The sequence below is a fragment of the Acinonyx jubatus genome, chromosome D2 (assembly GCF_027475565.1).
Source record: "Acinonyx jubatus isolate Ajub_Pintada_27869175 chromosome D2, VMU_Ajub_asm_v1.0, whole genome shotgun sequence".
Taxonomy (NCBI): Eukaryota; Metazoa; Chordata; class Mammalia; order Carnivora; family Felidae; genus Acinonyx; species Acinonyx jubatus.
Genome location: NC_069393.1, coordinates 2,948,832 through 2,971,324, shown reverse-complemented (window position 1 = coordinate 2,971,324; position 22,493 = coordinate 2,948,832). Strand labels below are relative to the sequence as shown.

Genomic DNA, 22,493 nt, shown 5'->3' with positions numbered 1-22,493 from the left:
CTGTGTTTTCCCACTCCCCATTCTGCCCGCACAACCAGCCTACAGGGCTCTTTGGTCTACTATTCCGAGGAAGAGGCTTTACCGAACTCCCTCACCTAGGATGAGAACTGAGGTCCCGAACGGGACCGAAGTTTTGGTACTAAACTACTGAACATCGATAGGTGCTCAAGAAAGTGCCAAAACACATCCATCTCTTTCAGGTGATAATATTACAGTGGCACCTGGGTGGCTCAGTTGGTTAAGCAGCAGACTTTGGCTCGGGTCATGATCTCACTGCTCGTGGGTTTGAGCCCCGCGCCTGGCTCTGACAGCTGGGAGCCTGGAGCCTGCTTCGGATTCTGTGTCTCCCTCTCTCTCTGCTGCTCCCCCACTTGCTCGCACGAGCGTGCATGTGCACTCTCTCTCTCTCTCAAAAATAAACATTAAAAAAAAATTTTTTAAGGATGATAATAATTACAATGATCACAGCAATTACTTTCCTTCAAGTCATTCAATCATAATATGTCATAGTTGTGTTTTTGTCACCAATATGTGGCACACTGTCTCTCCAGCACCATGCTGGGCACATGGTGGGTGCTGAACAGGGAGTAAGTCTTGCATCACCTGGGCCTATGTGCCCTGCTGTACGTTAGGGCCTGTTCCTATATCTCCATGATTTATGTTTTTTTTCTGCAAGAAATTATTTTATTTTTTCTTTTTTTAAAGGTTTATTTATTAATTTATGAGACAGAGAGAGAGAGAGCGCACAAGCCCAGGAGGGGCAGAGAGAGAGAGGGAGACACAGAATCCAAAGCAGGCTCCAGGCTCGGAGCTGTCAGTGCAGAGCCCGACATGGGGCTCGAACCCATGAATTGAGAGATCATGACATGAGCCAAATTCGGACACTCAACCAGCTGACCCACCCAGGCACCCCTATTTTAGTTTTCAAATAAGTAAATATAACCACGTGGCATAACAATTTTGAAAGAATAGCAGTACACAGGAAAGTAAGTCTCCTTGCTACCCCTTTTCCCTAAGTCACCTGCGTCCCTTTCCAGTGATACCTCTGCAGATACGTATATGCACATAGAAAGATTTTAAAAGCAACTTCAAAGCATTCCATAGTGCGGATATACTTAATTTGTTTAAACAGTTTCCTATTGATTACAGATGAGGTTGCTTCCCATGGTTGCTCTTGCACCCAGGGGTACTGGTAAAAAAGAAACTGAGGTGTGTGAAGACATTTTAGGAGTTTGGGGAAACAGCAATTCAAATCAGGCAGCCGCAGGCTGGACGAGGCAAGGAGCACTCCACTGGCAGAGACTTGTGTAGAGAAAAGGCAGAAACCAAGCATGGAAAATGCTGACTGGCTGTAGCTTGAAGGCTAGTTGGCTGTTTTGATTGGCTGCCCTTGGGTTTCCATTTCGCGACCTTGAGGCATTTTCAGGCCTAGAGTTTGGTCTGTTTATGTCTGCCACATCCGTCTAACAGCCCCTTGCTTAATCAGATTGGCAATCGAATCAATTGTGTGCACCTGTAAGCATGTCTGTAGCACACTGTGCCTAGATGAGAAATTGCTAGAAGGAATGGGACAAAGAATGGATACTGGGGATATCTAGACATCTATGACTCAGCTGAGACCAGATAAAACTTATAAATTAATTTACAGAGATTGGACAATTTCTGATGACTTCATATCCAAAAGCTTGCTGAGTGTTTCTATTTATTCAGTTCTCTTGTGAGAGAACTCTTCCTTCATCTTAAAGCTTCCTTCATCTAAGACTTCCTCATTTCTGACTTAATTTTATTCCTAGCTGTTTTCTCTTCCATTCTTGTTGCTATTAAATAATGTCTTTTCTTTAGACTTTCTCTTCTGATTGTTGTTTGTATATGCAAAGCCCATCGACTTTGATGTGTTAATTGTGTAAAAAAAAAATCACATTTCTGTTAATTCTCTTAGGTTTTCTTTTTTTTTTTTTTAAGTTTATTTATTTTGAGGAGGGGGGGCGGGGTGCGGAGAGAGAGAATCCCAAGCAGGCTCTGTACTGTCAGAGCGAAACCCAGTGTGGAGCTTAAACTCACGAACTGTGAGATCATGACCTGAAGCAGAAACCAAGATTTGGACGCTTAACTGACTGAGCGACCCAGTCGCCCCTCTCTTAGGTTTTCTAGCTTACAATTACAACACCTGTAAAAACTAATGCTGTATCTCCTCCTTCCCAGATTGTAACCCTCAATTGTTTTTCTCTCCTAAATGAATTAGCCAGTATCTCGAGTAAAATATTTCAAGTGGATACCCTTGTCTTGTTCCCAACTATAGTAATAATATCATTTTCATTATCCTCAATCAAGAAGCCTGGAATAGAAAATTCCATTGTTTTCTGATTCATTGAAATGGAAAGTAAACACACACACATTTTAAAGCATTGCTTTATTAGAAACGTTTTGTGCAATGTAACTGTACAATCAATCATCCTGCAACAAAAAGATGAAATGGATAAACCTGATACATTTTTCTATCATCCATACTCCAGAAGACCAAAAAAAAAAAAAAAAATGTTAAAGGTGCACCACGGTTTGGATATCAGCTTTAATTTCATGTAACAAGAGTAAAATTTATGAAGCAATAAATTATATGACAAAATTCACAGATTAGATAAGGTGAGGATATTAAAAATAAAAGTACTCAATCACTTATACAAGGAGGCATTAACCAAAGGGTACAATGTTGTTTTCTCAAATGCTTTCAGGAAGGGTTTCTTTCTTTTTTCTGAATGATTTCTTTTCAGATTTCCAAGAAAATCTCTCCATTGCCAAGCAGTAAATGGTTGTTCCTGGTATGGTTTTTGTGGTGGATTGGGACTGAGTGGTTGATTAGGACAGCGGGGTGGGTAGGTCTGTTGAAGCCTGTCTGAGCTGAGCCAGACTTCTGGGGCTTACCAAGGTGTGGGAAGCTGAGGGTTCCCTAGCAGGATTCCCGAGGTAATCATGCGTTCTTAAGTGAACAAAAAAGCCCCATGGCTCGAAGCCTCAAAAAGACATTGAAGCATATTAGGAAGCACATTCTACCCGTCTCTGACCCCTACTGTCACTCCACAGGTCCCCAGCTCTGTGCCTTGGGGAAAGCTCACTGGTCCTCGAAGGCTCTGTTTCGTCATCTACAGACATCTATAGGGGTGATACGAGAATTTAATGAGATAATGATTATAGAGGTCTTAGGACAGTCCCAGTGCACACAGTTGAGCCTTTCCACATTCCTGGAGTGCAGAATCCAGCCTTACTACAGAGGAAGAAAGGTTTCCAATGTTAGATTTGGGGGAACATCATTTCGATCTTGAAATTTCAGGAAGTTGGAAGGAACAGAATTGTTACCAAATGAGATCATGCCCTAACTCAGGCTGGTCAAAGATAAACGGGCGGCCATTTGAATGCCAGCATCTCAGCCTGGTGGGCAGAGTAACCTGTGACTCATTCTGTCATACCACGTCACAGGGAAATCAGACTCCAGGTCACCATTTTCAATCTGCACTTTGGCTTGTGGTCTTGACTATCTCCGTAAAAGCTTCAATTTGCATTGTGGTTTTGGTGATTTTAAATTCGGCCCTGACAAAAACTGTCCTATATTATGGTTTGGAACACAAGGTCCCGGGTCCTCGAAGGTCACAGTGGCTGAAGAAGGGACTTGTCCTGAGGAGGTCATGTGGCCAGAGGAAACGTGCTGGCCTTTAGCAGGCTTCCTGGTTGACTCTGACAGCAGCATAAAGTACAGATGGGTGGCAGCACGTGGTTAGAGGATCATTCACCTGCCCTGATACTTACTCAGGCGTCTCGACAAAGAAACAAACACACTGTTCACTTGGAGGTCCTAGAGAACTCTTATCTGGGGCACACTGACAGCTGTTATTAGCTTCCAGAATTTTCAAGTACGTCATGACGTCACAGAAACACTCATGATGGTATCTGAGTAACACAAAACACGTGGCTTAGTGCCTGTTAAGATGTCTTGTGTCTGGGAGCCTTCCCAAAATGATGCATGTCAAAGTAGACATTTGTTACTGGTGATATGGTCAATCCTGACTCTTCCCAAGTTTGGCTTCACTGGAATTAATTCAAGGATTCAAGGATTCCAAGCGGCATGTCACAAGGACATCACACCTTTCCTGACATGATCATAAATAATTCACTAATTTGGTCCATCATTAAAAAAAAACAAGAATTCCTAGAACAAATTAATTATACTTATTATTGAAATGTGTACAGTGTATTTTTTTAAACGCTCAAGATAAAATTGAGGAACCACAATCAGCAAATTCACATGTTGTGCTTTCGCTTTGTTCTCTGGACCCTGGCCAGGTGCTGGCTGAAGCAGGGCATCTCTGAGGACATAAGTGCTGCCAAGCACGGGAGGCTTCGCAAAGCACCAGCTGGCTTCCGGAAATGACAGTGCGATTTCAGGAAATGACAAGAACTGTCCAGCCCCCACGGATCCTAACGAAAGGAGGGCCATCACTATTCTTGTAAGTATAAATGAGAACAGAAGCAAAAAAAAAAAAAAAACCCTCAACAAATCAATTAGACTTATCAAACTGTGGCAAGCAGTTCCTAAGCTCAACACTGTGCAAAAGCTTGAGTCTGGCTGCTGTCACAGCCGTGTACATGATGGAAATCAGTATTTGTTTGGACCATGACTTCCCCCAGAGAACGCGGTGCTGCACAACATAGATTGGCAGGGTCTTAATAGGACTTTAATAAAATCTATGATCCATTAAAGTGTAGGTTAGACCAAAAAAAAAAAAAATCAAGCGGGTTTCTTTACTGAGATCTGTCCCAGTCTGATATGCTAATGTGCACTGTGGCTCTCCAACCGGAAATGATGGCATGGCGTATTTCCCAAACGGATCTGACCGAGGGAGACCCGTTCATTTGTGGAGCATCTCTTAGAGGCTGCTGTGCTCCCTGCACCTTGGGAAATGCTGGCTAATTGAACGTAGCCTGTTTTACAGCTGCCTCCGCAGGGAGGGGCCTGCAATGCCCCACATTACTGAGTATTTACTACCTTACAGAGGCCTGTGCTGCCTTCCTGAGTACTGCATTGCCTTCCTGAGTATGCACTGCCTTCCTGAGTATACACTGCCCCACTGAGCAGGCACTGACTCAGTGCAGAATACTATACCGCACTGAAGGTTTCCACGTCCATGCCCTGCCTGGCACTGAGCCAAACAGGTTTGCGAGGAAAACAGGAGAGGCCCAGATGTTTAAACATGTCACCCGATCCCTTCATGCCCCTGCTCCCCTTCCTGCTGTCATTGCGGGTGAACTTCGGGATGTCCTGGTGAAACACCCTTGCCGCACAAACAGGTGTTGCCACGATAGGAAAACCGAATGACTGTACCTCACTGACAGGCTGTTACTTTAAAGGAATATCTTTTGGAATTCTTCATATTAATTCTTCTGAGATTTTAGTGACTCACAGGAGAAGGTGAAAAGCTGTTAATTCCAGATTCTGGGGTTAATTAGCCTTCTTATATCATGTGCCTGTAGGAAAGTATAACAGGTGTGGCGAGAGAGAGACTTAGGTTTAGTTTCCTTGTAACGGGTTCTTAAATCAGGAGATATTTTAATTGCAGCAGAATGCAAGACGGCACAGGGAAAGAGACGTTTTTCTAGCAGGATTCACCCCCGACTTCTGTCTAATGAGGGCTGAGACGAGAAGACGTTCAAGTCTTGCACAGAAGATTCGCGGTAGGGACACGGGGCAGGTGCCTCTGGCTGACATTCGGAAGCAAATTCAGATCGGTCCCCTCCTGTATTCCCATATGCGGTCTCCAGGATCTCGGCCCCAGGAGAGCCAACAGGGACCACCTCCCTGCACGGAGCCCTCCAGGCCCTATCTCCACAGTGGATTCAGGCACATGGGTCATGCAGGGGAGGTGAGCGAGGCCTCCCACGCATCTATGTTGATGGCGTGGCCACTCCCCCTCCGTCCCCCCATGCTGTCCTGCTTCAGGCCTGCGCTTCCCGGACACCAGCTGTCACACAGGAAGCTGGGGCCTCTCTTTCTCCCACCTCCTTTGCTGGCTGGAGCTGCAGGATCATGGCCTGCAGAGTTTCCTTCACCATCTGGAGCTCCCTCTTGAGAGACTGTGCGAACGTTGTTAAGGAACACACGCGAAGGTGACGGGCGGCCCTCCGCAGCCTCCCAGGGATCTCATAACAGCACGTGTGCCTGCCGGAAGCAGATGGGCACTGCCATCTAATTGCGGTGTCGAGTTCTCCCAAATTGTAGGAATTAAATATTAATACAAATTTTACACTTCGTGCAAGAGCGATTGCAATCTCTATGAGGCCTGAGGTTATTAACTCTCTCAAGGAAGGTTTCAAAACGGAAAAGGGAGACTCAGCTCTTAGACCGAAACAGATGGCCAACTGGGATGCTCCATGATGTTGGGTCAGCCTGACTGACTCCTGCTAAGGCCCAGGCTGGGGCGGGGCAACTGTTCCCGGTGCTCAGACAGCCGAAAAGGGCAGAAGGCTGGAAATGAGAGCTTCCTCAAGAAATCTAGGATTTGGGGGCCACCATGGGTCTGGACTTATGTGGGCCATAAGTCACCTTGTGCAAATCACTTGGAACCTCAGTTTTATCGTGAAACAATGATTTCTAAGCCCCTGTCGATTCCACTGTGCCGTCGTGTGTCATTTATAACCCCCAGCTACTTGTGAAAGAGCCGTTCAGCCCACTCAAGATTTGACAGAGTGCGGGGAGCTTGCCTTTTCTGGGTGGGCTGGTTGGGTTTTCCATCAACTGTTGGGTTGTTAGTTTCCTGACCTGTAAAGTTGCTTCTCCCATAGAGAAAACCATCACAGAGAACTTAGTGAATAATAAACAAGGCTGTCATTCTCTTAAGAAATGAGCCCTTTCCTGGGACTACATTTAACAAATGGTGGTTTTTCTCTCCATGGTCAGGTCCCTGTTTCCTCTTGTACCTGGAGTCAGAACAACTCAAAGATGAACGGGATGAGAGACAGATGACATCCTTTTCGATTCATAAGCAAATTAATTTAACTTCATCCAAGAGGAATGAAGGGGGATATGGAAATATGTCAGTTAAACATCACTTCAATACTGTTAAGTCATCACATGAGGTCAGACGACTTAAACATTACCAGACCAGACATGAAGAAAACAGAAAGCTTTGGGAAAAGTAGATTGTAGAGATCTTAACCATTCACAGCCTGTCAAGGCTACAATGTTGTTTTATTTAAGTACAATGTCAGTGCAATGTCAAGAGAAAAAGAGCCCCCCAGGTTATGACTGTAGAAAGCTTTCTCTTTCTTTTTTAAATAAAGAACTCCGGAGGATCCTGGGAGTTATGCAAATGAACTTCTCCTAAGCAAAAATGCTGAACCACCCTGAGAAGCTTCTGGCAGCTTTTCTTCCTGAAGCTCCCCTCCAGACTTCATCTTTCGTGTAATTTACATTCATTGACTATGATGGTTCACTCCTTGCACTTGAGCTTGAGGGGAGTGAGGGTGGGGATAAGCGGGTGCAAGGAAAGAAAGAATCCAATATTTATATGTATTTTTTTTTCTTTTTGAAAAGGCTTCATTTTCCTCCATTTCTCTGGACAGCTCTGCTAATCTTCAGTGAAAACATATATGACTTTGTACGAGTAAAAGCATAAGTGGTCCCAGACTAACTACCAAGCTGCAATTTAATCACAAAATTATGTCACATTTATAAAGAGTAAGCACAGAGCTTAAGCAGTGTATGAATCCTGACAAATTCCTGAGATGTAATTACCTTTGATACTCAGCCTGGGACTACACGCCCCTATTGATAATAGGCTAAAAGATGACACAGGTTTTTGAGAGAACTGACCCAAAATGAGATGCTCCTTAAAGAACTTGTACAATTTCTAAGCCCTCGCAGAACACACTGAAGGGTTTCTTAAAAGAGACCGAGGGAGAAGCCACAAAGGAAGAAGGCTAAGTTACAGAATTAAACTAGCACGTCAGCCCTTCACACGACAAGCTGCACGGACACAGAGAAGCCAGAGGATAGAGGTTGGAGCAAATGATCACCAGCAACAGAAAGCTGGCAAATCACTTGATGTTTTCACTGTCTCACTCAGAAACCGCATATGCTAGGGAATCTCTCCTCTACCTTCTCGAAGGGATGCTGCTCGATTCATGAACTATTTAATAAGCAGCTTATTAAATAGTTCATGATCTTCGTGAATGAAATAAATTCACCATTCGATCTTCAAAAAATAAAATAAAAATAAAAAATAAAAATAAAACACATAGTCTCATACCTTCCTCACAAGGCTAGAGTTAAAAGAAATATTCTTTTCTCTTGTGAGCATATCGTGCCTTTTGTGAGGCACTATTAGACTTAAGGTTTATGCACTAATGTAGCAGATACAGCAAATACCTCAGGCTCTGTCAAAGCAGGACTGGATATTGAGATCCTAGATGCCTCGTTTAGTGAGCCTATGGAGTAATGATCATCAGAATGATTAAAATCATGTTTTTATTACAACAAGTGTTGGCGAGGATGTGGCGAAAAAAGGAACCTTCATGCACTGTTGGTGGGAATGCAAACTGGTGCAGCCACTGTGGAAAACGGTATGGAGGTTCCTCAAAAAAATTAAAAATAGAATTATCATGTGATCCAGTAATTCCACTATGAGGTATTTACTAAAGAATACAAAAACACTAATTTGAAAATATGTATGCATCCCTATGTTTATTGCAGTATTATGTACAAGAGCCAAATTATGGAAGCAGCCCAAGTGTCTACCGATAGATGAATGGATAAAGAAAAAGTGGTGTGTGTGTGTGTGTGTGTGTGTGTGTGTGTGTGTATAATGGTATAATGGAATATGACTCAGCCATAACAAAGAATGGAATTCTGACATTTGCAACAACATGGATGGATCTAGAGTATTATGCTAAGAGAAATAAGTCAGTCAGCGAAAGACAAATATCATATGATGTCATTCATATGTGGAATTTAAGAAACAAAACAAACCCCCAAAACAGACTCTTAACTATAGAGAACAAACTGATGGTCACCAGAGGGGAGGTGGGTGGGGGGAGGGGGGAAATAGGTGATGGGGATGAAGGAGTGCACCTGTTGTGATGAGCACCGGGTGAGGTATGGAAGTGTTGAATCACTATGTTGTACTAACATAGCACTGTATGTTAACTATACTGGAACTAAAAAAAAAAAAACAACTAAAAATAAATCATGTTCTTATTTATAAAATACCTCCTTCTAACCAACCTGCCTGTGTGATGCCTTATTAAATATAAGTTCCAAAACATTTTGAATGCGCTAAAATGGAAGAGAATCCAGGATAAAATGTGGAGTGGGGGGTGGGGTGGGGAGCAAGTTACAGAACAATTTATATGAAATTATCCTAATTTTACAAAAAAAAAAAAAAAACAACCAAAAAACCAAAAAACTCTAGACAGAAGTGATTTCTACCTAGAAAGGTGCCTTAGAAGGGCACAGTGGTAAGCTTCTAGGTATTGGTCCTGGGAGGAATATGTAGCCTTTCTCCCCCATACTTCTGTAATCTTCAAATGGACACACATCCTTTTATATTTAAATCAATGTGTTTATAAAAGAAATCACTTGAAAGTTTCCGCCATTAAGCAGTTGGGGAAATAAAACAGAAAAAGATCCTTGTTCTTTCCTTAACTCATTCGAATATTCAAACATCTCCTGAGCTCCTGCTGTGTACTAAGAAAGGTTCTGGATATAAGAAGCAGATGAGTGTAGTGCCAGTGAGTGGAGCAGAAAGTAAACCCGTATGGGCAGGTATGTAGACTGTGAGATGGGGGCCATGGAGGGTTGGAGCAGGGCAGTGGCTGATCACTTTGGCCACTTTCATCCCTAATAGGCTAAAGGGGGCAATGGCAGAAGCATGGAGATGAGAGGAGGTGGTTGCAATAAAAGGCAAGAAAAGGTCACATACTGAACCTGGGTAGTGGCCATGGAGGTGAGAGGTGACCAGATCCTACATATGTTCGGAAGGTAGAGCCAACGGCATACGGTGATGGACCAGATGTGGAAGGCGAAAGAGGGAAAAGGCATTGAGAATGACTCCCAGATTTTTTTTTTTATCTAAGCAATGAACTTACAATTTATCAAGGAGGAGACTGATCTAGAGTCAGAGTGTCTGATTGTCAGTCCAATAAACTCAAAGTGGAAGCCCACTGACATATTTGGCCTTCCTTTTTATCCAAGTGCTGAGCAAATAAAGTACACCTCCTATAAAAATTACAGGAATTTTAGGTATATGTGATAGAGGTGCTCATTACATCTAAGTATAAGAGAAAGTCTCGAAGAGCTGAATGATTCTTGTGACTCCTGTGCCATTGAGACCTCTATATAGCTAAATAGAAATTTCCCCTGTAACAGATATGTCACTAGATATCTATGGCATCTAAGAAAAGTAGCACATTAATTACAGTAATGGCACAAGGATTAATATGCCATCTTTAAAAACACCTTGGGAACCCAAAACCATTCTTTACCACTTTGGGATAGACTATACACATATTAAGCAAGGGTCTAAGTTCTTATACTCTTGCTAATAAAATAAGGCAAAATATGTTTGCAATGAACAAAGAAGTGAGCCAGCTAAGTCAACTTTCACAGATGTCATCCAGGAACACAGTGGTAAGACGATATTGCCAGTTGGGGCAGCCATTTGCAAAGACCCTCAAATTCTTTCAAAGAGGCCTTTTGTTTATGTTTAATAACCGTTGAGGGTTTGACTGTCAATTGGGTTTCCAAGCAATCTTTTAGTAGCTTGGTCAAAAGTAGGTCAGTTCATCTGGTCTGGTTCAATTCAAAAAGAGACAACAGTATTCCTTTGAAACAGCCTCTCATTTGCTAAAGTGTTTCTCCGGGATCAGCAGTGATGCCTTCCCAGCCACTGTGGCTTGTCAGCCACAGTGAGAGGATTTACCTTCAGGAAAAAGGAAGGCAAGGAACACCGTTGCTGAAGAGCCAAGAGGAAAGCCTCACCCATACACGTGTCCTGCCTCAGTGGGGTTGATGCTCTTACAGGAGAAACTCTTCATGGTGCCCACCAAGTGCCCAGTTTGCAGTGCGCCAAGCCAGCAGGAGGACAGCCCGGTGTCCACACTGCCTCCTAGGCTTCCTCTCCCCACCCGGCTCCCTTTGGTGGAAGCCCCTGGAAGAAAAAAAAAAAATCCTGGCCACCATATCCGCATCTGTCCAGCGCACACGATGCTTTCAGGGACAACCTCTTAAGGTCTGTTTTCTTATCCGTAAGATTCCCAAGTAGAGTTAGTTCTGTGATCCTCATGGTGTCTCTTCCAGCCTTTTAGCTCTTCGGGGAAAACATTTCCAAGAAGGCACAGCAAATCTCCCCAGACTCCTGTTACTTTTGTTTAAGCTACACATTGGAAAGTTGAGCCAGACAAGGGATCGTAGGGGGATGTGATGTTTGTGCACGCACCTGGCTGTATTAGAGCATTTGCATGCCATCAGGCACCACCAAAACGAATCGATTGGGCACCATGCATTCCAAATAAGCAGAGAGAACAGAATTCCATGATGGTCTCCCGGACATGGATGCAAATAGAACCAAAAGAGAAGCAGCCTGTCCCATCTCATCTGTGATTCAGAGGTGGGCAGAACTGCCCCGGGGGCTTTGAAATATGCCAAAAGTGTCCCAATCTGAGATGCACTCTTTCTTTCCCCTCTGGAAGTGTGTTGTAGAAGTTGAAGGAGAAAAAAAAAAAAAAAAACAAGAAGAAATCTGCTTAAAAAAATCCACCTCACTTGGATAATTTTCAGTTAAAGCATTCTGAGCATGGAGGAACCGTTCAAAATGGTTTTCAAAACAGAACTGCTAATTAGGACCCCAAAGGACTGTGAAATTGCACTAGAGACTCAGACTAATGCTCTTGGAAATCCCAACTTGACTGGCAGGGGAGTCACGCCTCCTGTCCTCTCCTCAGGCACCAGGCATGAGTCACCTCCGTGATGCCGGCTCTTCCAATTAATGGTGGAGACTTTTTTCAGACACTTGCCGGTACAGTAGCAGTCATGGGTCTGTGTCACCGTCTGGTCATGCTACGTGTAATTTAGTGAGTCCGTCAGGATGATGAAGACACGGGTCTATTTTCTTTCCCTTCTTGGAGCTGTCAATCCAATGTCTTCTTCATAGAAGCAGGACACTCCCAGTAGGCTGCCCAAAGCCCCAATATCAAGTCAGGATGCCCAGGGGATCTGTCTGGAAACGCATCCCCACTGTTGACGAGTGGCCCAGCCCTCTGTTGACACCTTACTAACAATGCTTTCTCACATGCATGGGCTTATGTGGAAGCCCAGTGCCCTCCACCCGCCAAAAGAGCATTCGTAGCATCCAGGGCTGGAATCTTCTGGACGTGGACATTCACTGTGGACGCACGTTAATCACGTTCGCGCCATATCATCTGCGCGCTAGGCTCTGGCAGAGTGCTTAATGGAATGAAACAAAAACATTACACTCACTGTGTAATTCTTCCGTGTTGTTGATGGCAAGCTGTTTCTTTCAACTGTACTCAGCTTTGTATCTTTGATCAAGAAAGGAAACACCAACCAGTCAGAGTTTGGCTGGCGGATTCAGCAGCCTCTTTGAACCTGTAGATAAGGTCTAATTTGAAACAAGGGCTTTGGTTTGTGCAGGGAGCCTATGCAGAGCCTTGTAAATATGTCTTTCTATTTTAAGGTGCCATACCCCACTCCAATCTAAGGGCTGTGTTGTATGAGTTCAAAGATACCTTCTGTGTATTTGCTTTCAGTCAGTGACACAGAACAAAGTTTGGGCTTCAGAGGAAAGTTTGGATTGAAATCCATATGGTAGTACAGATTTGCTTTGAGGGGTGGGGAGGGGAGTGTCTTCAGTACCTAAAACAGTGTTTCCCAGCCCTGGATTGACATGCCCCCCACTACGTCTCCGCTTATCTCCGCAAGGATCAGCAAAATTCTCAAAAACCCTAACGTCAATGAAATACTTTTATTATAACTTAAAAACTTTAGACTATCTCTGTGTCCACAGAACAGGCCTGACCACTTCCTTAGAGGTTGAGCTACCTCCCAAATGGACCGAGGACCATGGAGCTTGCCACTCATTAGAAATGACCCTGGATGAGTCACGGAATTGCTAAGCCTTGGTTTTCTCAACTTTCAAGTAGGAATAATGAACCCTAGGCATCTACGGCTGTTTTTTTAAACTTAAATAACTTTTCATACAGGCCACTGTGTGGTGACCAGTGGAGTCATTCAAGCATCATGACGAAATAATGGAGTACGCCTACCTTGAAAGGTCTTACATATAAATGGGATGTGGCTGAGGCTTTTGACACAAACACTGAAAATGTTGAGGCAAATGGACTTGTAGAATGTCATTTTCTACTGAAAACCTAGCACTTGTCATGTCCAAACAAGTTCAGGATTTTTCCTGAATCTAGCCTCATGAACCTGCTGGGCACATGTCACACTGTTGCAGACGAGAAAGCTGACTCATAACAAGGCTTTATCAATTGTCCACGGTCTTACTGCCTCTGAATCTTGGATTGGCTGGAGGACGACTTATTTATACACAGCTCTTTACCCTCCCAGCCTCCGTCCCTGCCACTTGACCCTATTAGGGAGAAAACCTAATTCCCTACAAACAAACTCGACTATTAATTTTAGAAAATTTAAGTCTCTAGATCAACACAGACCCTGCCTGCCGCCCTCAGAATTGCTACCTGACCTCACTGTAAGCCCCACTGGGGAAGCCCCCACCTGCCGGGCTGGGGCCAGGCACCCCTCTGTACACATTGGCTGTCTGCAGTGCTTTGCTCCCAGGCACAGACTCATTTGTCCATTTGCTGGAGCCCATGCCCCCTTAAAGTACTCAAATTTAGGTGACCCATGAACATGGAATAAGCAAAAATGCAAAAAATTCTTCTGCTGTTTCTTTGGCCAACTTTCTAACAATGGCTTAAACACCAGTTTTGTAAGAGGCAGGAGGTTATGAAGAACAGAATGTCTGCTGTTAAAAATCTACCTTGAGCAACGTGAAAGTAACCACTGATTAAGTTGAAGAAATTTCCTGCTAAGTTTAATAACCTAGGTCTAAGATTTAAGGTTATAATGAAGAAGGAAACAGCGTTGACTCCATCATTAAACTGTGGATCTGAATATTTGTGATTACGATTAGTCCTTGACCATTCAAAGCTACTTACACACACACACACACACACACACACACAGAGTCACTCAAGATAAAGTATAAAAAGAGCTGGAATTCTGCAAAGTAAATCAGCAGTGAGAAGAATACATTTCCCACATTATAGCTACATTTCCCGCAAACACACGTACTTAGAGTCGCACTACTGAATAGAAAGTATGAGTGAACGGAGAAGGGTTTTTGTCTAGAGACATGCCCCCTTCTGATTGAATCATTGAAAACTGACAGGATGGGGCTTCATACCCCTTCATCCATCCACTCACCCTTCCATTTGCCCTCAAAATAACTAACCAGAACTGACGGCGTCCACCCATCAGCCCGGGATGTAGGGCTCCATACGGACACATAACGATGGTTCTGAATGTTCTCCTGCCACCTTGCTCAGTGGCAACTAGTGTTGGTGAAGGCATCCGCGGATGGGACACCAAGTATGTGGAGTCTCGTGCAAGAAGAAATTGAAAGGGAATGATCCAAAGTCCTGTCAGTTATGACACTCTACTGCTCATTACAGAGCAGGATTGTACGGTAAAGAAAACCAAAGATGGATTTGGGTTTCTTGGTACAGAGAAGCCCCTAGAAAACTGAGCCAGTCCACGTCACCACCATCTGAGCCCCACAAACCCAGCTTCCCACCTGCTGAAAACTGCATTTTGTTTTGGCCTTGTGTGTAGGTCTGAACTTCATGGTTAATTTTTAACGGTCAGGCTTAATCATCGAAAATGCTGAACTACCAAAAGCTAGAGAGCAAAACGTCGCACACAGGATTATCTCCGAGATCTAAGGTGTGCCGTGCTATAAATAACAGCAGTATCTGTTTCCATGTGCTAGGGCATGGAAACACTGAGTCTTTTTTTAAGACTTGCTTTTACAAAAGAACATAGCAGGTGCTTAATCTGCACGATGAAAAGGATATGAATGAGATCTTCATCATGACTATGAATTGCCGCGTGCAGCTGATCTTCCAAGTACAATAGCTTCTTGTCGATGGCTTCACATTTTTCTCCAAGTTCGGCAGAAAGGACCCAAGATTCCTGGCCAGAGAAAAAGAGCGAGATCACTCGTAAGCTATAGACTTTTTCGGAACCATGAACCCGTCTGTAGTACCCAGTGGTACCCAGAGGAAAGACCTCCCAACAGAGCTCTCCCGGATTTGCACCCCAGGAGAATCATGCCAGAACCTCTGTCTTCCCAGGAGGTTATTCTTGAGACGACATGAGCCGATTTCAGTTTGTTACCGAATGACGAGCTCCACAGGTGACCTCCCTTCTGTGGTCATTTCAAAGGTTATTTCCAGTATGTCAACTCCTCATGTCGAATTATCAAAGGGGAAGCATGAGTTTTCCAGCAGCATCCGTAGGCAAACTCACATTATAATAGGAATTCTAATCCAAGGGAGGCTGGGGTGAGTCACAGGAACAACCAGGTTGACCTGTGAAGCTACTCCTTTAAGAGCACAGGGATCTAACAGAGCACTGGGTATTTGTTTACACACCAGTCACAATCCCTGAAAGTTAGACAGTTAAGGAGACTCTATTTTATTTTTTATTTGTTTAAACGTTTATTTATTTATTTTGAGAGAGGGAGAGATAGAGAGCCAGCAGGGGAGGGGCAGAGAGAGAGGAAGACAGGGAGTCCCGAGCAGGCTGTGCACTGTCAGAGCAGAGCCCGATGCGGGGCTCGAACTCATGAACTGTCAGATCATGACCTGAGCTGAAACCAAGAGCCAGATGCTTTAACTGACTGAGCCACCCAGGTGCCCAATTAGGGCGACTTTAGGTGTTTGTTGTATATGCAGCTGCTGCTGCCACGACCACGGGTGCTAATTTGCTTTCTCTTTTACCTGAGCACAAGCCCCATAAGAGCAAGGTGGATGGTGTCTTGCTCACTGTGGGGTACAGAGCTTCTGACGCATGGCAGGCACAAGGTATCCATTGGTTCCGTGAATGAATATCTAAGCCTTGGAGCTCCTTCCATCCCAGTGCTCCCCCTTCAAACTTCTGTCCCACACATGAACCCCAAAGTGCCCTCTTTATCCCACTTGCCACCACAAAACCACCACAGAGCAGAGGCCACACTCTCCCCTCTCACAACCTGCCACTAGGCCCACCCCAGTTGTGTCCCCTCATGCCCTTACACACAGCCGCATTTTGGCCAACTGGATGGCCCCGTTGCCTTCTGGCACACCATTCCACCTGCCATTCTGATCCGCGTTAGGTTCTCACAGGCATGGGCTGTCCACTCATCCCAGACCCTCAAGCACATGACCTGGCATAGAGAAGCCCACAGAGTTTTAAAAGAAAAGAATGAACGAGGTCAAAAAAAAAAAAAAATGAGAGGAAATAGGGAATCTTAGAATCAAGGAAAAGGGAAAAAAGCAGCATTATGCTTAGTGAGACAGGCCAGACAGAAAAAGACAAATATCGCATGATATCACTTCTTTGTGGAATCCAAAAAGGCAACTTAGTAGAAACAGAGCGTAGAATAGTGGTTAGCAGGGCCTGGAGGGTGGGGGTGGGAGATGTTGTTCAAAGGGGCAAACGTGTCTCTAGAAGATGAATAAGTCCTAAAGATCTAATGCACGGTACAGTGATTACAGTCAACAATACTATACTATAAACTTCAACAATGCTAACAGACTAGATGTTAAACATTCTCACCACAATCAAGAAATGATAATTATGTGACGTGATAGAAGTGTTAGGTAAAGCTAGGGTGATAATCATATTGTGATACATAAACATCCCAAGGCAACATGTTGCATACCTTACACCCTGTTCTATGTCAATTATATTTCAGTAAAAAAAAACCAAAAAAAAACTAATAACAATACATAAATAAATAGATAAATAAGCAGCAAAACGTAGACTCAGAATTAAAATCTAACCAAATGTAAAAGTAATATTTTCCCAACCCAGAGTGAAAGTCTTAAAAAGTATGCTAAAAAGAATTTTGCACAAGGAAAAGAATTAAGATATATATTTAGATTAAACTGCAGGGTTACGACCAAAGCTACAATTAATACCCAACAACAACAAAATGCCCAGGTGTGGTGATATTTACTGTTAAAAAGGCCTTAGAGATCCTGAGTTATGTAATATTATAATTGGAGGCCATGAATAATCATTAAGTCCAGATATGTAATTTAATATTCATTATATTAACTCCACAATACTTTTGAGTTTATATCCCAATTGGTCAACTATCTTAGAATAGAACAGGGCTAAGGGGAACGACAAATAACTATTGCAGATATTGGAGAAGTCCTTTATACTGCAAGTAAATGTATATACAGAAGGGAAAAAAAATCTAGTGACAACCTCATACAATTTTCAAGGACAAATGGACACAATTAGACAAAAAGGCACGTGAAGCGTGCATGAAGGTCTGCCCATAATTGACCACAGCTGGGAAGACGGGAAGACAGCAAATATGTAACAATCACATATATGTCCATATTTTACTGATCCTAAAAGTAATAACATTATCATTCAAAGATGCAGAATTACAAGGCAGACAAATTGCATGGAAGCAGAGGCCGTGGGCACTGAGCGACGCCACAGTCATGCATGAAATAAAGGAGACATGATGAAAAAGAGCATCTGGAGGAAAACGATGGACAGAGGTGAAACCACAAGTCCTATGCGGAGAAAAGCATAGCGCTTTTGTTTTTAATCTTTATTTTTGAGACAGAGAGAGAGACACACACACTGAGTGTGAACAGGGGAGGGGCAAGGAGCGGGAGACACGGAATGTGAAGCAGGCTCCATGCTGTCGGCACAGAGCAGACACGGGGCTCGAGCTCACCAACCATGAGATCATGGCCTGAGCTGAAGTCGGATGCTTAATCAACTGCGCCATCCAGGTGCCCCAGAAAAGCATAGTGTTTTGGGGGAAAATATGTATGACTGAAAATACACTTGAAGGGAGGGAAAAGTATAGGCTCAGAACATGGACCCGAAGAACAGAAAGTACATAAGACGCAGCCAAATGACTTAATCCTCATCTTCAGGCTCAGGGCCACCTGGTCGGTTAAGCGTCCGACTTTGGCTCAGGTCATGGTCTTGCGGTTCATGAGTTCGAGCCCCACGTCGGGCTCTGTGCTGACAGCTCAGAGCCTGGGGCCTGCTTCAGATTCTGTGTCTCCCTCTCTCTCTGCTTCTCCCCTGCTCACACTCCATCTCTCTCTCAAAAATAAATAAAGATTTAACAAAATTTTAAAAAATCCTCATCTTCAGGCTGAAATAAATATAAATCAAAGCTGAATTAAGTTCCTTTAAAACCTGGCTTGACACCCCACACCCCGCCACAAACAGGCAACTCCCACCTGTTTGCCTTTTAAAATTATGTACAGACTGATAGTGATTGTGTGCATTTGGGAAACCAATTTCAGACATATAACAAACACTTTGAATTGTTCATTGTCTCTAATCCAATAATTCTGTTTCCTAGAATCGATCACAATGGAAAAACTTTTATTTAGATTTAAATACTTTTTATTAAGCCTTTTAAATAAGTATGGAAAATGTTATCATATATGTTAAAGAAAAATGTATTTCAGTAATGCAACGGTAATTGCATGAGAAGTATGGGGAAGAGGAAATAAATGCTGAACAATAAAAGAGATGGTTAAAATAAATTCTGGTATATTCGATTCATATTTAGCTATTCACAAAATATTTAATGATGAGGCAATACATAATAGATAAAGCATGCAAATGTTAACAATTATTATTTCAAGGGGTGGTGTTATAGAAGGTTTTTATTTTGTTCTCTGTACTTTGTTGTATTTTCCGTATCTCTAAAATAGAAGAAAGAAAAACATTACCAAGAACGCTAGTTCAAACCATAATGGAAAAGTATGGAAGGAATACATGTGAATATTTTATAGAACAATTTTACAGATTAAAAAGACACAAAGAGGGGCGCCTGGGTGGCTCAGTCAGTTAAGCATACGACTCCTGATTTTGACTCAGGTCTTGATCTCACAGTTCGTGAGACTGAGCCCCGCTGTCAGCCTGGAGCTGCTTGGGATTCTCTCTCTCCCTCTCTCTGTCCCTCCCCTGCTCAGGCAATGAATGAATGAATGAATGAATGTGTAAATAAATAAATAAATATCTCTACATATTAAAAAAAAGGACACAAAGAGGCAAAAATAATCAGATTCAAAGAGCTCAAGGTTCTATGACCACTAACAGAAGATCTGACTGGCATCCTGACACTGGCTGTTTCCCTAAGTTACAGAATCTCTACAAGGTTCCTGCACAAACCACTACTCGGTGGCCCGGCCAACTCTGCTCCTGAACTCCTGGTCCTGCGTGTGGCCTCAGATGCGTGTTATTTGAGGAGTTTATGGCTCTACTCTCATGCTGTCACTTGGAACCTTGGGAATCTAGGTTAAGACCCCACCTGAGCAGTGACAGCCGATGAAGGGCAGATTTACATATTTCTACTAAGCTGGTGAAAAATTCTTCTCTCTCCAGAGGAATCCTAGTTGTCTGTAGAGGCTAAAGTGGGACCAGAGCCATTAATACAAGCTGAGCACAGCTGCAGAGGTCCTGCCTGTTAACCTTAAACTCGAGGGACTGGTCAGAACTTCCTTGTATTTTCCATGCTATGCCCAGGTAGAGCAGAGTGCCTGTGTGGCCACAGCAGTACAGCTTTCCAGAACCCTGCCTCTCTATTGTCAAGAGTTTACTATTCCCTCCCCAACTCCACCTTGAGCCTGGCTGGGCCGCTGAGAATCTTTCAATGGACAGAACATGGCAAAGGTGACTTTCCTGACATCCAAAGCCAGCTCATAATAGATGATGTTTTCTCAGATCACGTGCCCTGGAACACAGTCTCCATGCAGTGAGGAAGCCCAGGGTCCGTGGTCAAGCCATGTGTGGGTGTTTGGTTGAGACTCCCAGTGCTCTTCATGCACTAGGCTCCTCTTGGCTTGAAATTTGTAACATTTGCTTCCATTTTTATTATTAAATTAAATGTGGCAAGGGGCGCCTGGGTGGCTCAGTGGATTATGTGTCCAACTTCAGCTCAGGTCATGACCTCATGGTCCGTGAGTTCGAGCCCCGCGTCGGGCTCTGTGCTAACAGCTCGGAGCCTGGAGCCGGCCCCCCATTCTGTGTCTCCCTCTCTCTCTGCCCCTCCCCCGTTCATGCTCTGTCTCGCTCTGTCTCAAAAGTAAAATAAAACGTTAAGAAAAAAAAATTAAAAAAAAATTAAATGTGGCCAAAAAAAAAAAAAAGCCAAAAAATGAAAACCTCGCATGACCATATGACTTGATAATAAACACAGCACCCACTACAAAGTCACTGGTGTTCCTAGCTGTAATGGAATTTTGTAGGATTTGCGATTCGGAATGGATGAATTACAGGTTGTTTGGCATTTCAAAGTGGCTTTGAAAACTCTCCACTAATTCGCCCCATCAGCCAGACATGATGTGGGTGGGAGTAAGTCTTCAAATGATTCCAAACTCCACGATCCAATCATCCAGCTAACGCTCAAACAGTGTGGGGCAGAGACGGCCCTCCCCACGAGGCCCCATCCAAATTGCTGACCCACAGACCCATTCGTACAGCAAACGGTTGTTCTAAATCACTAAGTTGGGGTGATCTGTTATGCAGCTGTCGTAGCCAGCACAGCAGGCTACGCAGGTTTTACCTCACAGGATCCCGCGTGGGTGGGGGAGGGGACTGTTGAAGAACTCCAGCCGGAAGTACACTCACCGGTCCCAGCTAAAGAGCCACACCCAACACTGACTAGCTCTTGAAACTCAACCACACGCTAATGCCCACGCCGGGCCCAGGTGGGGAGGTCCCAGCCGTGCTCAGAACTGCAGCAATGAGCTGAGATGTTCAAGAAGGAGATCTTGATGAGCCACCACTACCACCACCGGTGCCTGGTCCCCAGATCCCTGGCTCCCGGTCAGATGTGCAGGCAGGGCTACGAACCAGCGCAGGCACACATCCTCAGCAACATATCTGCTTGCGATAACACCAACAGGGCCTCACTCCCTTCTGCCTTTGGGAGAATTGGCTCTTCCTGTAGCAGACGTCTCAGCACGGGAAGGGGCTTCCAGCACAAGAGGTAGAAGGAACAGGCCAGTGGATTTCTGCCTTGCTGTCTCACATTCACCCCAGGGGGCACACTCACTGCATGGAATGGCTATGTCCTCCTCAGAACATGAGTGCGCGCATTCTACAGTCACGCAGCCTCTACGGGAAGCATCAAGCATGCTTTGTCTCTTGCCTTGAGAACGCCTTTCCTGAGTGTGTTCTTTTAAGCCAGCGGGTTTTAAGGCTTTACGCCGCAGAGATGACATGGCAGGAGAGCAGGGGGCTTTGCCGTCAACCATACCCCAGTTTCTGATTTCACCCGCTTTATGTGTCTACACCTCGATGGAGAGTTAAAACAAGCAAAGGAAACAGGAGCTATTAACGGGGTTTTGTTTGCTTGTTTGTCTTTCAAAGAAGTTGTTCTTCCATGAAATCTTTAACAGAAATCTCTGGCGTTTCTGTTCAAGGGAACTGTAAGTCAGCCATACTGTTTGGGAGTCAACAGCTTGGGACAGAACTGCGTGACAATGAAACCCCTCATCTGAACACCCACCTTGTTTTCCAGGACATCAAATGCAAGCATTTATAAAGGGCCACCTCAGTCAGGGCCACTAAGGATGTCTTGAGCCCTTCCCGGAGGATCTTGATACCTAGGAGCAGAGAGAATTGCAGCTGGCAGGGGGGAACTTAGAAATCATCTAGTTCAATTCTTCCTTTTGTACACACGGAAAGCATCTCAAAGAGCCTGAAGGTCGTACACTGAGAAAGGCGCAGGTTGGGGTCTAAGACACAGATTTCCCAGATCTAGCAGGTTCTTCCCTCAGAGTCTGACTTAGCCGTGCAGAGGGGAAACACAGAAAGGGATTCTTGTTGGGCTGGCCCAGGGTGGGAATTGGGGGGGAGGGGAGGGCACAAAACGATGATGGATAGAAATCAGAGAAGTAAACGGTGCCTGAAGATGTGACCTCTCCTCTCTTCCACCCTCAGAACTCTGCGAAGTCTGCTCTGATTCCTGGAGGGCTCTGTGTCACGAAGAGGGTGCGTCCTCCAGGATTCAGATACGTATCAGCTGGAGGTGGTGATAATGGCCACAGGACAAGCTGGCTGCAGGGGTGAGCCAGGAACCTTTTGTCCACATGCCCATAAAACATGAGGCTGGTTTGTAACATTCGTTTCCATTTGCATTATTAAA

At 44.2% G+C, this 22,493-nt stretch overlaps 1 protein-coding gene across 5 annotated transcripts in view; it reads right to left on the bottom strand.

Annotated features, from left to right (window-relative positions):
• Positions 1–4,248: 4,248 nt before the first annotated feature.
• The window catches only part of DISC1 (DISC1 scaffold protein), a 353,788-nt gene continuing 335,543 nt past the window's right edge, over positions 4,249–22,493 (bottom strand). For 3 of the 5 annotated variants that reach the window (XM_053207444.1, XM_053207445.1, XM_053207446.1), the window contains 2 exons: positions 15,161–15,277; positions 4,249–6,123 (listed from right to left, as the gene is read on the bottom strand). In XM_053207444.1, coding sequence (XP_053063419.1) covers positions 5,983–6,123; positions 15,161–15,277 — 258 coding nt within the window. In that variant the 3' untranslated portion in view covers positions 4,249–5,982. Of the gene's footprint in view, positions 6,124–10,953; positions 15,278–22,493 lie in introns of those variants that run through there. The other 2 variants (XM_053207448.1, XM_053207447.1) reach the window with 2 other exon arrangements.